The sequence below is a fragment of the Pan paniscus genome, chromosome 19 (assembly GCF_029289425.2).
Source record: "Pan paniscus chromosome 19, NHGRI_mPanPan1-v2.0_pri, whole genome shotgun sequence".
NCBI classification, from domain to species: Eukaryota; Metazoa; Chordata; class Mammalia; order Primates; family Hominidae; genus Pan; species Pan paniscus.
Window position 1 is genome coordinate 14,069,058 of NC_073268.2, and position 14,468 is coordinate 14,083,525.

At 56.1% G+C, this 14,468-nt stretch overlaps 1 protein-coding gene across 2 annotated transcripts in view; it reads right to left on the reverse strand.

Moving 5' to 3' along the window:
* The window catches only part of PITPNM3 (PITPNM family member 3), a 106,032-nt gene that overhangs the window by 16,763 nt on the left and 74,801 nt on the right, over window positions 1-14,468 (reverse strand). For both annotated transcript variants that reach the window (XM_008962614.4, XM_034941386.3), the window contains exons 7-14: window positions 10,684-10,873; window positions 10,111-10,233; window positions 9,163-9,347; window positions 6,566-6,738; window positions 4,792-4,962; window positions 3,287-3,481; window positions 2,386-2,534; window positions 341-457 (exon numbers count right to left, since the gene is read on the reverse strand). In XM_008962614.4, coding sequence (XP_008960862.4) covers window positions 341-457; window positions 2,386-2,534; window positions 3,287-3,481; window positions 4,792-4,962; window positions 6,566-6,738; window positions 9,163-9,347; window positions 10,111-10,233; window positions 10,684-10,873 — 1,303 coding nt within the window. The remainder of the gene's footprint in view (window positions 1-340; window positions 458-2,385; window positions 2,535-3,286; window positions 3,482-4,791; window positions 4,963-6,565; window positions 6,739-9,162; window positions 9,348-10,110; window positions 10,234-10,683; window positions 10,874-14,468) is intronic.

Below are 14,468 nucleotides of genomic sequence, written 5' to 3' on the forward strand. Positions count from 1 at the left end.
TAAGTGACTGAGATCCAGGACTCTTTCTGATTCAAGTCCACATCTACCGTAGCCTGGCATATAGCAATTGCTCCCTAACTGGTATCTCCTCACCAACCCTAGTGTCTTGGACTCCTGCCTTCAGGGCTCCTGTGGAACCAGGCCATGGGGAAGCAACTCACACACCCTTGCAGCTGCAGTGCCTGGGCTTCATCTGAGTGTGAGCCCCAGCCTGTTTGGGTGCTGAGCTCTGAGGGCAAATTGAAGCGCTTACCTCCCATGCAGATGCCCCAGCCCCCAGGCCAGCCCCACCTCCTGAAGGACACAGTCCCAGCCGCATGCGAACTGAGCATGCACGCACCCTCAGCTTGACCTGAGTCCGCTTACGAAGCCACTTCTCCCGGGGGTTGGCAGGACTCAGTGCTGCGGGGTCCAGGCGGGCGCTTTCCTTGATGTTCACGCTCTCATAGCGCATTACCTGGCCAAGAGCCGAGCAGGGCCCCGGTCAGGTCTTCTGGCTTCTCTGCTTCCCTCCCAGGGTGTCAGCGCCCACCCGCTTGTGGCCAGCTGGGCCCTGCCCCTGCAACCCCCCAACCTCACAGCCTGGAACCGTCAGGAGGCCGCAGACCCCGGGACCTGCATTCCTGTCCCTGCATTCCTGTCCTGATAGCTGGGGCCAGAGCAGTCTCCCAGCTGGCTCCCTTCCTGAGAGAAGTCTCTGCCTCGCTGTGCCCAAACCTGGCAGCCACCTCTATCTGTCCCCACTCTCTGCCCTCCCTCTGTTACAACAAGGTGGCCCTTTCTTAAGGCCGGCTTGAGTCCTGATCCCAGCCCCTCCTTGCTTCTTGAGGACGTTGCTCCAGCCATGCTCCCCTCCCAATCCCGCAGCGCTGATTAGACTCCCTCCGCTAGATCACTCTCCTTAGCATTCAAATACGTGTAATACTGCCCATCTTAAAAAATACTCTCTCGGATTCCTCATGCCTCTCCAGTGACCGCCACATCCCTGCTGTCCCTCACAGCAGCGCTCACAGAGGACTTAGCCCATATACTGTCACCCCTTCCTCACCTGCCCCCTCTCCTCCACCCACTCCAGTCAGGGTTCTTCTCCATCACTCTACGGAAGCCATTCTTGCCACGGCCCCGGTGACTCCCACCCCGCCTATCTCAGGGGTCCTCTCCCTACACTCTCTGGGTCCTCCAACCTCAGGGATGTCCTCTTCTCTCCTTCAGTGGCTTCTCCTCCTCTCCCTGGGGGAGCTCCAGGACTCATCTCTGAACTTCCCTCTCTGTAGGAGCACCCTTAGTCTGGCACTCATTGCCAGTTTTAAATGCCGTCCAAGCTCTGATGACACCCACATTTTTATCTGGAATCCTGATGTCTTCTCTAAGTTCCAGACTCCTCTACTCCCCTTCCGTCCCAGCAACTAAGAGGCAGCTCACACTTCCCACACCCAGACAGTGGTGGATGTGCCACGTGGGGCACAGGTTTGGGCTGGAGCACCCTGGCCTGGGTGCCACCAGGCTGGGGACCCACCCCCAGCCCAGCACACTGTCTCCCACCCCCAAGAACCTACAAACAAAACTCACTTTCCTCCGCCCCCTGCCCAGCCCTGCTCTTCCACAGGTGCAGGACACGGAACCACCTTAGTCACTCAAGTGGGAAACAGGACGTACTGGGCTCCCGTCTTTCTCCTACAACGCAGACAGCCACAAGCGCTCTCACCGTAATGCAAATCTTGCCACTCTGTGGCACCTCCACCCCCTGTCCTACTCCAAGCCTCCTCTCTAAGTTGGGACCCTGCACTGGCCTCACAAGAGGACTCATGGTTCCTCTCCTGCCGTGAAAACAGCAGCCTCAGCCTCAGGGTTTCCTTCAAAAAACACAAGCCAGTTGCTATTTCTTCCTTGCTCACAGCCCTGCAATGGCTTCCCATTGAACCCAATATAAAACCATACCCCTGACCTTGGCCATCACGGCTGTTCATGAACATCATGACCCCTACCAGCTCCCCAGACTCCCTCCCCACCAGGCTCTCCTTCCGGCACCAGCCTTTCTGCTATACCTTCTGTTTTGCAGACGAGGACATTGAGACCCAGTGGGGAGTGGGAACTGACTACTCCAGTCTCCAAGTTGAAACACTGGGACACTCTCCTGCGTAGTTTATATTTAATTTTCTAGAGTGTACCATACCGTCAGCCACCCAGGAGCCAATGTCTTTATGAAGCCCATTCTCTGGTCATGTCACTCCCCACTCACGTAGGTGCTCCAATGCCTTCCTCATGCTCTTAGGATCAAGGCCAAAAGCTGAACAGTGTCTGCAAGAATAGCCTCCTCTCCAGCTGGAGAAGGGCGGTACCCCCTTGGGGTGGCTGTGGGCAGGCCCGCAACTGCGGCAGCAGTACCTGTCTCAGGATGAAGGCCACCACGTCTGTGGACTCCCAGTAGCTGGCGTGGAAGAGGTGGGGCAGGGCCACGGTGGGGAAGGCCGTGAGGACATCAGGGCAGTACAGGGCATAGTCGATCCTCTTGCTTCCCCACCACTTGGCTGTGACTGTGGGTCGGAGAGGAAGGTGAGGATGCGTGGCCGGCCCGGGGCCTCACCCGAGGGGCAGCGGGGTCTCCCATTGCACAGACTGGTGGTGGATGCCCCACGTGGGGCACAGGTTTGGGCGGGAGCACCCTGGCCTGGAGGAGGCCTGGGGAATGCGCTGCTCTTCCTCCTTCCTTCTCAAAACCCACCAGCCCTCCCCTAAGCTGTGGGCACCAAGCCCATGCCCAGGAAGGAGGGCCAGACCCACAGAGACGTCCACAGTCTCACCCAGGGCTGCCGCTCAGTGGCAGTTCCCAGTGGGCTCTGCCTGAAGTTGGCGCTGAGTCTATGTCTGGAAGGTTCAGCACTTCCTTAATGGTCAGAGGTCAGAGCCCTGTCCAGGGTCAAAGGTCAGGGCTCTGTTTGAGGTCAAAGCTCAGACCCTGTCAGGGATCAGGGGTCACTGCTCTCTTCAAGGTCAGAGCTCTGATTTGAGGCAGGGTCAGAGTTCAGGGCTCTGTCCAGGGTCAGAGGTCAAGGTTCCTCCAAGGTCAGAGCTCAGTTTGGGGCCAGAGTGAGGATTTGGACCTACGCCAGGTCTCCATCAGCAGACGCCCAGCTCTCTAAAGGCAGAAGCAAGCCCCCAGGACTTCCTTCACCTTCTCCCTATCCCAGGGCCTGCCCTCAGCAGCTCTAGCAGTGACCCAGCAAATACCCAGAGGAAGGTTCCCCTCCCCCGAATCCAGGCAGGGCCCCAAAAGGACCTCACTCACTGCGGGAGGCACCCACGGGTGCCATGCTGTCCGAGGACTCCGAGCTCTCGCTGTGGGAGCTCCCCTCGCTCATCCTCCGTCCTGGGCGCTGGAACCTCGAGGCCTGAGGGGGCGAGGCAGGGGCATCCAGAAGTGGCGGGCTGTCCCGGGAGCTGCCCTCCAGGAAGAGGGGGCTGTGGGTGTGTAGGGCATCAGCTGGAGGGGGAATTTCAAGGTCAGGCTGAGTCATGTGTCTCCAGCAGAGCTGCCCACTCAGTGCCAGCCCCATGCTGGGAGGGAGGCTGGGCACTTGGAGGAGCCAGCCCTGGCTCTGCTCACTTGCCAGCCCAGCAGGCACCTGCCCCTCTCACTGTGCCCACCCCACCAGTCCCCTGGGCCTGAAGGGACCCCGCTGCCACCGCATATTGCCGCATTTACCTCCTTGCAGCTGTGAGTTATGCAGACACAAGCTGGAGTCCCAGCCATCACCCCTACCCCCAGTAAAGCTGCAGAGGAAGCCTCTGGGACGTTGCCCCAAAAGCACCAGCTGAGGTCCCAGGAGTGACTCATAGCCATATCCTCTCTTATCCAACTCCTCCCCTGCGCCACAAAGAATTGAGGCTGCCTCTGGAAGGGAATGGGGACTCCAGCCTGAGAGCTAGGATAGCCTCAGGGGAGGGAGGGGAGTCCCCTGACCAAAGAGGGATCCATGGGGGAGGGAGGTTTCCAGCCTAGCCGACCTATTGAAGCTCCAGGCAGGCAGGGATTTGGAAACAAAGGCTCCATTGAATTAGGGGTGAGGAAGGGATGGTTTTTAATCCTGAATCGGCCCCATGCACAACTCCCCCATCCCTGACGCACACCTCTGAGCAGGCTTAGGCTAAATTTCCTCAAGTAGGGCGTGGAGCCAAGGCTCCGATTTCCAAGCTGCTGACTGCCCATTACAGGTCTCCCATCGACGACACACTCGGTCCATGCCCGGATCACCCCACTTGACCCTGGAGGCCACTGGCTCTTCGCCAAAACACCTGCCCTCGCTCCTGCTGTTCTCCCTGCCTGGAAGATCTCAACCCTCATCCTCTAGCTCTTCTCCACCTGTCCAAATGCACCTCCCCTGTCTGGACCCTAATCAAAGGCCACCTCTTCCATGAAGCCCACCAGGATGGCACACTCTCTGCCCTACCCCTTCAGAGTCCAGGCTGGGCACTCATAAATAGATTGGAGCACGGATCCCTGGACCCGTCATCAGGTCTGAAAGCTCAAGTGTTACACCAGCCCTGGCCACAGGAGTGTGTCCGGGAGCCTGTTGGGGGACACAGCCTGGGTCTCTGAGCCCCAAGATGCCTCAGACAGAGCAGGTGCTTAGCACAGGTGGGCGACTCTGAAGACAGAGGAGTTGACTAACCTTCTGTTCTCACAGCCCCTGCTCAGGTGAGTCACCCTACTCACTGAGAGCTTGGAGGGGTTGAATGGGCTGGGGCCCCACCTCCAGCTCAGCACACTCTCTCCCACCCCCAAGAACCTACCGAGGAGGAGGGACTGCCCATCGCCCAGTGGGAACCTCTGGTAGCGAGGCACGCTGACAGGCGGCACCAGGTGGAACTTGGGCTCCAGCAGTGGCTCGAGCCGTGAGGCAGAGGGGTCTGCGCAATGGAAGAAGCTGTAGACCTGGCTGCAGGCAGGACGCACCTGGAAGCCTGGGGTGAGTGGGAAGACAGAGGGAAGCCACTTTCTAGTACCTGCTCCCTGGGCCCTAGGAGGCTCCCTGGAATGCAGCCTGGAGTAGCCTACTCCCCTCTCAAGAGCCTCCCCGGGCTCCCTGCTCCCCACGGGAACAAAGCCATTACATTCAGTTTGTCTCCCCACCCAGGAGCGCAGTGACAGGCACCCAGCACTGCAGCCGTGGTGCACAGCTGCCCTTCCCCAATCAGGCTTGCAGCTTTCCTTTCTCTGAGCCTTTGCTCAAAACATCCCTTCTCCTTGTGGGCCCTCCCTCCACCATTTCCACGGGGCAACTCCTTTAGATTCTTCCAGTTTTCACTCAGTTACCACCTGACCTAGGAAGCCAACCCAGGTTCCTTCAGGCAGGTCAGCTGCCCCTTCCGCAGGCCTCAAGGCTATAAACACACAGTTCCCAGGCCTGCTGCTAGAGTTCCAGGTTTGCCAGAGCTGGTGGAACACTTCTCTCGCTGACCAGCAGGTGTCTCCACTGAGGCATCCACCTCATCGGCGGGCCTCCCTGTCCTCCTAGAACAGGGACTGGACCGTCCAGCATCCAGGGAGCCCTAGGGTTCATTAGCGACACTGAGGGCAGCCATGGGGTTCTGCCTCCTTGCCTCCATTTCTACCACCCACTTTATCTGTTCCATACTGTAGCTTGTCAGTAAGCTTTGGCCAAAAGCATGGATCTGTGGATATCCAAGGTGCCCTGCAGCCTCAGACGGTCTGTACTTCTGTCCTTAAGAGTCACAGATACCCTCCCCACCCCTCATGCCTGCTGGTGCCAATCGCCTGGTGTGTACATTTTAGAGGAGCAGGAAAAGGCATTCGAGGTTGCAGGTATTAGCCGGGCACGGTGGTTCACGCCTGTAATCCCAGCAATTTGGGAGGCCAAGGTGGGTGGATCACTTGAGGTCAGGAGTTCGAGACCAGCCTGGCCAACATGGTGAAACTCCATCTCTACCAAAAATACAAAAATTAGCTGGGTGTCATGGTGGGTGCCTGTAATTCAAGCTACTTGGGAGGCTGAGGCAGGAAAATTGGTTTAACCCGGGAGGCAGAGGTTGCAGTGAGCTGAGATCGCGCCACTGCACTCCAGCCTGGGTGACAGAGTGAGACTCCATCTCAAAAAAAAAAAAAAAAAAAAGGTTGCAGGTATTGCATGAGCAAAGGCACCTGAGGTGGGCTTGGGGATATGCGGGGGTGGGTGGTGAGACCAACCTGGCAGCCGTATCTGCCTCAGTACAGGAGAAGGAGAGGGTGGGAGGCAAGAGGTTGAATATTCTGTCTTCTCTTCCCCATAGGGCGTGACCACCAGACAATGAGGCCACAAAGCAGCCAGGGGCACTTGACATGGAGAGTGAAATCCATCTGAAGCTGCCTCACCTTCGCCCTGTGTCAGGAGGGAAGCTGCTCCTCTCTCCCTCCTCTTCCCCACCCTCTCTCCTCTCTTTCCACCTATCCCAACTCTGTGACCCTCCCTGCCCCTGTCCCCAACTTCACTCTCCTCATTCTGAGGCCCTGACACGGTGGCCCTAGTGACGCACAGGCACCTCAGGCCCCAGCCCACACCATCCCTACCGTCCAGCCCAGGCAGCACCGTCCTCCGCATGGCCAGGACCAGGCCCAGTGGCGAGCCGAAGAGGAAGAAGTCGGACACATCGAAGTCAAAGCGGCCCAGGCTGACCTCAGGGAGCTGCGGCCCCCCAGCCGCCGGGGTCTCAGACTCATCCTTTAGCACGCTGGAGTGGATGCTGCGGAGGGAGGAGGACGCAGGGCAGGGCAGGTCAGGGAAGGACCGAGAATGCGGGAGTGTTCACACAGCAGCGCAGCCTGAATTCTGAGTGTGAAGTGCCCAACCCTCCATCTCTGGGGCGGGGCTGAGAGTCCACCGGCTGCACACCACCTACAGTCAGCACTGGCCACCAAGGCCTGGCTGATATTTGGCTAGAAAAGGAATCAACAGACTTTTTCTGCGAAGGGCCAGAGAGTCAATATTTCAGACGTCATGGACCGTGTGGTCTCCATTGCATCTAGTTAACTCTGCCATTGCAGCATAAAAGCGCCCATGGACAGTGATTAAATATGCATGGCTGGGATCCAATCAAATGTTACTTACAAAAACAGGCTGAGCACCTGGGGCGCCTGAGCATCCTACACACTGGCAGGCCTGCCTCGTCATGCTGGCTTTGTGATGGCCACGCTGAGGATTCCTGCACTGTGTACCAGACAAGCCCAGCCTGCCCAACACTCAGCTGGCTAACGTCAGTTCTGTTCTGCTGGGATCAGGGCTTTCATCGTAACTCCTGTTCCAGGCAACCCGCAGACACAGATGCAAACAGCTTGGTCTCCCCACGCCCAGCCCCAGCCCACAGATGAAGCAGAGCTTAAGGAGAAAAATGTGAGACACACAGAATTCCAACCATTTCCAACCCAGGTGCCCACTGTCCCGGGAAGAATCCAAGTTACATTCAGCCACAGACCCAGAGTAGGACGCTGAGAATCAGAAGGAAACCTGGGCACCTCCCTGACCTTCCAGCCAGCATTAGCTACAGCTTAGAGTGAATCGATTAACTGAATGCAAAGCAACTAAACTACTTGAGTCAGAGGAGAACAAACTTTAGAGAGAGCTATTGAAATCATGTGGACAAGTGCCCCACCCTCAGGAGTGAGCGAGTCTGCAAAGTTGAATCCTCAGTCTCCGCACTCCCTCCTGCCTCTTGCAGTGTGAGCATCTCACAGTGAGATGATGACTCTGATGTTTAACAATACATATTTCATGTACAGCGTGGTCCCTAAACACACGCCAACTACTTAATTGCCAAAGAAACCACCATCTGTCCCTACACCAGAGGGGAAAGCTGGCTGTGTCAGACCAGCTCCTGGAAGCCTCCAACTTCTCATCACTCTCCAAATTTGGGGCTCTCCTAAAGGATTTTTCAAGGATGAGCCAGGACTGTTGAGATTTTTCACCTTGCAAGCCTCACTAGAAGGTAGCTGCTTTTCTAAAGGATCATCTGTCAGTGGGGCTTTAAACATTCAGAGATTTAAATGTGCAGAGCCTTTGACCTAATAATTCTTCCTCCAGGAATCCACCCAAATATAATCACCCTAATATATACATTAACGTTTATGCACAAAGATGTTCACTGTAGGGCTATTTACACTGCTAAGGAATTGGAAACAACCAAAATGCCTAATAATAGGGATTAAGTAAACTGATATCCATTCATTCGACATTATATTGCCATTAAGAATATTTATCAAGTATTTTTAATTATATCAGGAAAAGATCACAATATAAAGGTTTTTTTTTTAAATAAAACGATCTTAAAAGCATGTAGAAGGAAACAGTCTCTATGTTAACAATGAGACTGTTGGCTCCCTCTGGGTGGTGAGATGATTATCTTCCAAATGTTGTAATGACCTCATGATACTTATCACTTGGGTAAGGAGGAAGGAGAAAGGAAGGAAGAAGAGAGCTGAGGAGCAGAGGAAAAAGAAAGAGACATTCCTTCCAATTTGGGTCCAAGTTCAATTAATGTGTAAGCTGAATTAATGTGCAGATAATGTGTTTAGCCCACATTGATTAACTAGTCTCTTCTAGAAAGTTAAAGGGTAAACAGTTCTGTAGAGGAGCCTGCCTGGCCCATAAACAAAAGTGTGTTGGATTAGAAACATGAACTTGGGATAGGGAGACCAGAATGATGATCCCAGCTCTTCCGTCACTGACTGCGTGACCTCTAGAAAGTTCCTGACCTACTTGACCCTCTCTTTCCCTATGAGAAATGATAGCAACACACACCTCGGGTGACTCACAAAACACAGTCACAGCAATTATTCCGCCAGGTTCTTAAAACCATGCGGTGAAGTAGGCTGGGCAGCATTATCTTTTTGCAGAAGAAAAGCCGAGGCTCAGAAAAGGACGACTGTTCCCAATCTCTCTGCAAGTCAGAGCAGGGCAGGGACAGGGAACCAGGTTCCAGAGTCTCAGTACAGGGCCGCCGACGAGTGGCTGTGGTCCCTCAGTACAGGGCCGATGGCGAGTGGCCTTGGTCCCAGCCTTTCAATGCTTATCTATGGGCCCCCATGGAAGGGCCTGGGACATCTGACTGGTCACAGCCCTCCCAGTTGGCTCTGAGCCAAGGTCTTCTTGCTTCTGGACAGGGAGGGGCTACCTTGAGAGGAAGGCATGGTGCTGGGTGATGGCCTCGCAGTCATAGGTGGAGGAGTCGCTCTGTTTCCGCGGCAACGGCCTCTTGGGCTCCTCATCCTCCAACCCACTGGAGATGTCAATGTTGCTTTTGCTGAGACGCTTGCTGCTGGCCAGGCTGCAATCTTCCTCCACCACGACTGGGGTGTCCTTTGGGACCGAACAGGGGACAGGAGAGAAAAAGACTGTTGTCACGGGAGACTCTGGGGCCTTGTCTCCTCCCCCCAAGCACAAACCAACCCCTTCATCCTAAGATGTGAGGGGCTACCCTTCTTCCAAAAGACACAGGAAGCCACATCGCAATCATGGTAGGATTCTAGGCACAGGCTCTCTCCCGCATCCACCGGGATTGACATTCCCACTGGGATGCTGGATGGCTGTCGAAGGGGCCAAATCCAGCTCTCCAGGCCTCAGTTTCCACACCTGTCATAATAATCCCCTGCTACTCTTGTAGAATTATGATACACTTCTTCTTCTTCTTCTTTCTTTATTTTCTTTTTTGAAACAGAGTCTCCCTCTGTCACACAGGCTGGAGTGCAGTGGTGCGATCTTGGCTCACTGCAAACTCCACCTCCTGGGTTCAAGTGATTCTCGTGCCTCAGCCTCCCAAGTAGCTGGGATTACAGGCACGCACCACCATGCCCGGCTAATTTTTGTATTTTTAGTAGAGATGGGATTTCACCATGTTGGCCAGGCTAGTCTCAAACTCCTGACCTCAGGTGATCTGCCCACCTCGGCCTCCCAAAGTGCTGGGATTACAGGCATGAGCCACTGCGCCCAGCTGGATTATGATACACTTCTTTGTAACCTGGATGTCATGGTGCCAACGTGAAGAACCAGCACTCTCTCCCCAAGGGGCAGGCCCTGCTCCTATGGGCATACCCCTCCCGCGGTCCTGTCCCCCCGGCTATACCTGGGTGCTGCTGATGCTCCCCTTCCGGCTGCTGCTGGCAGGGCTGTCCCCTGAGGGCCCCGCACTGTAGCAGATGGCATCGAAGGCCAGGAGGCCCCCCACACAGTCCCCGATGAGACACACCTGGAAGAGATGCAGCTGGGACTGCAGGCCTGCCCACTGCTGACCCCTCACCCCCACACCCGGCCAGAGCAGTGCTGCCTCCCCACAGGAGAATGAGAAACTCATCCTTGGGAGGTGTTGAGAGAGCCCAACTGGGAAGCAGTGTGCAAACTGGGGGGGGGTCAGGGTTGGCGTTAGCCCAGGCCAGCCCAAGGACGGGGAGTAGTCTACTCTCAGGGGTCAGACTTGGGCTAGAGAGCCGCATGGGCTCAGAATCAGAACTCAGACTGTTGGCCTCTGCTTTTCTATCTGTAAAATGAGGGCAAAGTCAGAGATCTCAAAAGCCGCCTTCGGGCTCAGAGGCTGATTCGAGAACAGCCTGGCCTTGGCCCTTTCAGTAGATTCCAGCCTCTCTCCCAGGCCGGGGCCGGAACAGGGGAGGGGAGAGGAGGAGAGGGCAGGCTGTCCTACCTGCCCACTGAAGCCAATCCCATCAGAGGACTTCAGGAACTCTCTGTAGACCTGGTTGGCTCGCTCGATGACAGTGGCGACAGCATCCTGGTACTGCGGGGAGGAGATGGCCAACAGGGGAAGGGCGGCCAGAGGGACGTGGTCCTGGCTGCTGCTGAGGCAGCCCTCATCGTGGCTGTAGGGGTTCAGGCTGCAGACAGGGGGCCCAAGGTGAGCCCAGCCAGGATCGGGCAGGTTGGCAGGTTTGGGGCTGAGGATCAGGCAGAAGAGAGCACATACTGGCCAGGAATTGGGCTCCAGGGACCCTTCAGGAAGACCCAGGCAGGAGCCTGGTGACACAGAGCACAGGCAGTGTGGGGAGGAGAGGGGAAGAGGATTCACGCCTACACTGACTCCCTGTGTGTCCTTCCCGTTCTGGCCATGGGTGTGGGCCCTGGGGTCCCTGTGACTGCAGTCTCTATTGCCCTCTTCTGCATGGCCCCAAAGGACACCCCAACCATAGAGGAAGAAGTCAGCAGAGGAGCCAGCTAGGGTGGAACATGTAGGAACATATCATCATGGCAGACTTCCTGGAGGAGGTGGGGCTTGAACTAGGCCTCAAGAAAGGCTTTGGAGAAGCTGGGAAAGGAGGAGAGAGGACATGCCAGGCTTGGGGTTCACATGGTGGCCACAGCTTGGAGCTGGGCACATAGCTGCAGACATGATGTTGTGTTCATTGCATCACTGGGAGAAGATCAGAGCTTTCATCAGCTTTGCAGAAAGTTCTGTGACCCCAGAGGGGGCTGAGAGCCTGCCCAACAGTGTCCAGCCAGCAGACTGTCCAGACTTTGCATTGGCACCCACAACTCCCTACCTTCCCACTAGGAAATCCCCCCCTCTCTGGGCAGCTCAGACTCACCTGAGACCAGTGCCTCCGAGTCACCTACCCCTGCCTCTGCCCCCATCTCTGCTTCTGTTCCCTGGGGCTTCCGACCCAGATGCACTGTTGGACCTGGCTGGTCATGAAGGACCATACAGGGAGGCTGGGAACTCTCCACCCCTGCCCAGAGCCTGCCCTTCCCCCTTAGCCCAAGCTCAGGCTGATGGAGCCCAGTGCACATCCCACTGGGACTCGACAGAATCTGGGGCAGGGGACAGGGCTTGAGCACTCTCAGCAGGTGGCAGAGTCCTCGTGGTGTACAAGGCTGGCCCTGTCAGCCATTCCTCATCTCCAAAGAACACAAATTAGAGGAAGCAGGCCTCGATTGCAGCCGGAGAGATTTTAATTAGCTGAGAAAGAGCTCCCTCCCAGCCGTGATTATGGGGTGATGAATGGCCCTGGCAAGGAACTGCCTGGGGGAGAACTAAGCTCCCTCCCGCTGGCCCCATGAATCAATGGCCGGGCCATCCGTCTTCCTGGAGATAGGGGTGACCCAGCTCTGGAGGTCAGATGTCCTGGGGACAGGTAGAGGGGTTCCTGAGACGGATGATGAACTAGCACAGTGAAGTCCTGGACTATCAGAGTGACAAGGGAACATGCTGCGCCACCAGTTCAGCAGTGAGCAGGTGTCAAAGATGCAGATTCCGGGGCACCTCCCTCCTGAATCAGCCACTGCTGGGGGGAGGCCTGGACATCTCGCAGTTTAACAAGACTCACACCAGGGATTTGGGCAATTAGCCAGGTTGCGGAATTACAGACCTAATCTTCCTTCCTTCCAACTCCGATTGAGATCTGCCTGCAATTCCTGTTGGTGTCCAAGGAACGCAGATAAATCAGAGTCTCTGACTTTCCCCCAATCCAGAGGGGGAAAAGGAAGGCCCAGGGAAGGGAAGGGGCTTGCCCGTGCTCTCTCCTGACTGGCTGGAAGCTCCAGGGCAGGGGACTTTGGCCCTCCCCGCACTGAGCCCTCCTCAGAGCCACAACTGGCTGAGAACATCGGCTCCCATTCTCCTGGGGAATTCGGAGTGCGGTGCGCCCCACACACCTGGCACCCTGCTGGGGACCTCTTCCCACCCTTCCCAGCTCCGGAGCCCCGGGGTATGAGGGCTCTGCCTGAGGGCTGGGCTCTGCAGCAGCCCCAAGTCTCTGGCGGGGTCCTGTGAGGGGGACAGGCAGAACAGAGGTGCAGAGGCCTCCCTCCTGCCCCTGACTGAAAGTTCCCAGCTTCCAGCTGCCAGCCCCAGTGATCTGCCAAATGCCTATAGGATTTGGGCCCTGTAGGCGTTTGGGTCATTTTTGCACATATGACTGCTGAGAACCCAGGTATCCACCCGGCCCCAGGCACCTACCTTTAGCTAGTTCAACAGGATAGGCAGGAGGGGAGCACTGCAGCCCTCAGTGCCTGGAGCAGTGGGTGGAGCTCCCAGAGGCCCCATACCCTGGAGGTCCCCTCAGTTTGTCCCCCACAGGTGCCAGGGCCCACAGTGGGCAAGGATGTGCCAGCGTCAGCAGTGAGCAAGCTGCCCAGCGCTCAACCAGCCCTTCTGTGCACACATCCTTCCCTCCTTTCTCCCCACCAGCTGGGTTCCCTGCTGCGAGTTGGAAGTCTCTCTCCCCAGCCCACTCTCCACCTGCAGAGAGAGCCCCTCTTCCAGCCAGGAGGAAGATGATGTGAGTCATGGCTAGCATCCCCGAAGCTGGCATCCCCACAGTTAGCATCCCCAAGGCTGGCATCCGCATGGCTAGTATCCCTGAGACTAGCATCCCCATGGCTAGCATCTCCAAGGCTGGCATCCCCATGGCTGGATCCCCACAGCTAGTATCCCCAAGGCTGGCATCCCCATGGCTAGTATTACCAAGACTAGTATCCCCAAGGCTGGCATCCCTGTGACTAGTATCTCCAAGGTTGGCATCCCCATAGCTAGTATCCCTGAGGCTAGTATCCCCATGGCTAGATCCCCACAGCTGGCATCCCCAAGGCTGGCATCCCCAAGGTTAGCATCCCCAAGGCTGGCATTCCCAAGGCTGGCATCCCTATGTGCTTTCTACATTCTGGACACTGTGTTGAGTGCTTCACACACATTAGCACACAGACTCTTCACAGCCACCCTGAGAGGTTATTTACTATGGCTACCTTCACTGTACAGATTAGGAAATTGAGACGAGGAGAAGTTAAACACCTTCCCCAGACCACACAGCCAGGACTCAAATCCAGGTGGCCTGAGAGCCCACACACTTAGCCGTGGTATGCAAACCCAAAAGTCACTCCTCCAGGAAGTCCTCCCTGGCCTTTCTCAGAGAGCCCACAGTGCCCTGTTCCTCCTCCATCAGAGCACTGTGATATTATGAGGTAGATAGATAGATAGATAGATAGATAGATAGATAGATAGATAGATAGATAATGGATGGACGGATGGATGAACAGACAGATAAATAGAATAGAATGATAGAGAGAGAGAGAGGGAGGGAGAGAGAATACATAGATAGGTTTTGTCCACAGTTCCTGGCTCCCATAGCCGTTGCTATAATGTTGGGGCACTTAGGCCTAGGAAAACAGAACCTCTCTCTCTCTCTCTCTCTCTCTCTCTCTCTCTCTCTGTCTGTCTCTCTCTCTCTCTCTGACATTCTCCTGCCCTCCTTGAGCTGGCTGTGAAGAAATTCTCTGATCTCCGTTGTCTGATTTAGGTCATGAGACCCTCATTTCGGAAGGAGTCCTGCCCCATACCCAGGAGGAAGGAATGCTGCAGAGCCCAAGAAGAATCTGAGCAGACAGGCCCTGTTGGGTTTCCCGACTCGGTCTGAGTGTCAGCCCCTTTCTGTCCAACCACATATCTATGTTGTCAATCATGCCTAGCCAATGACACCT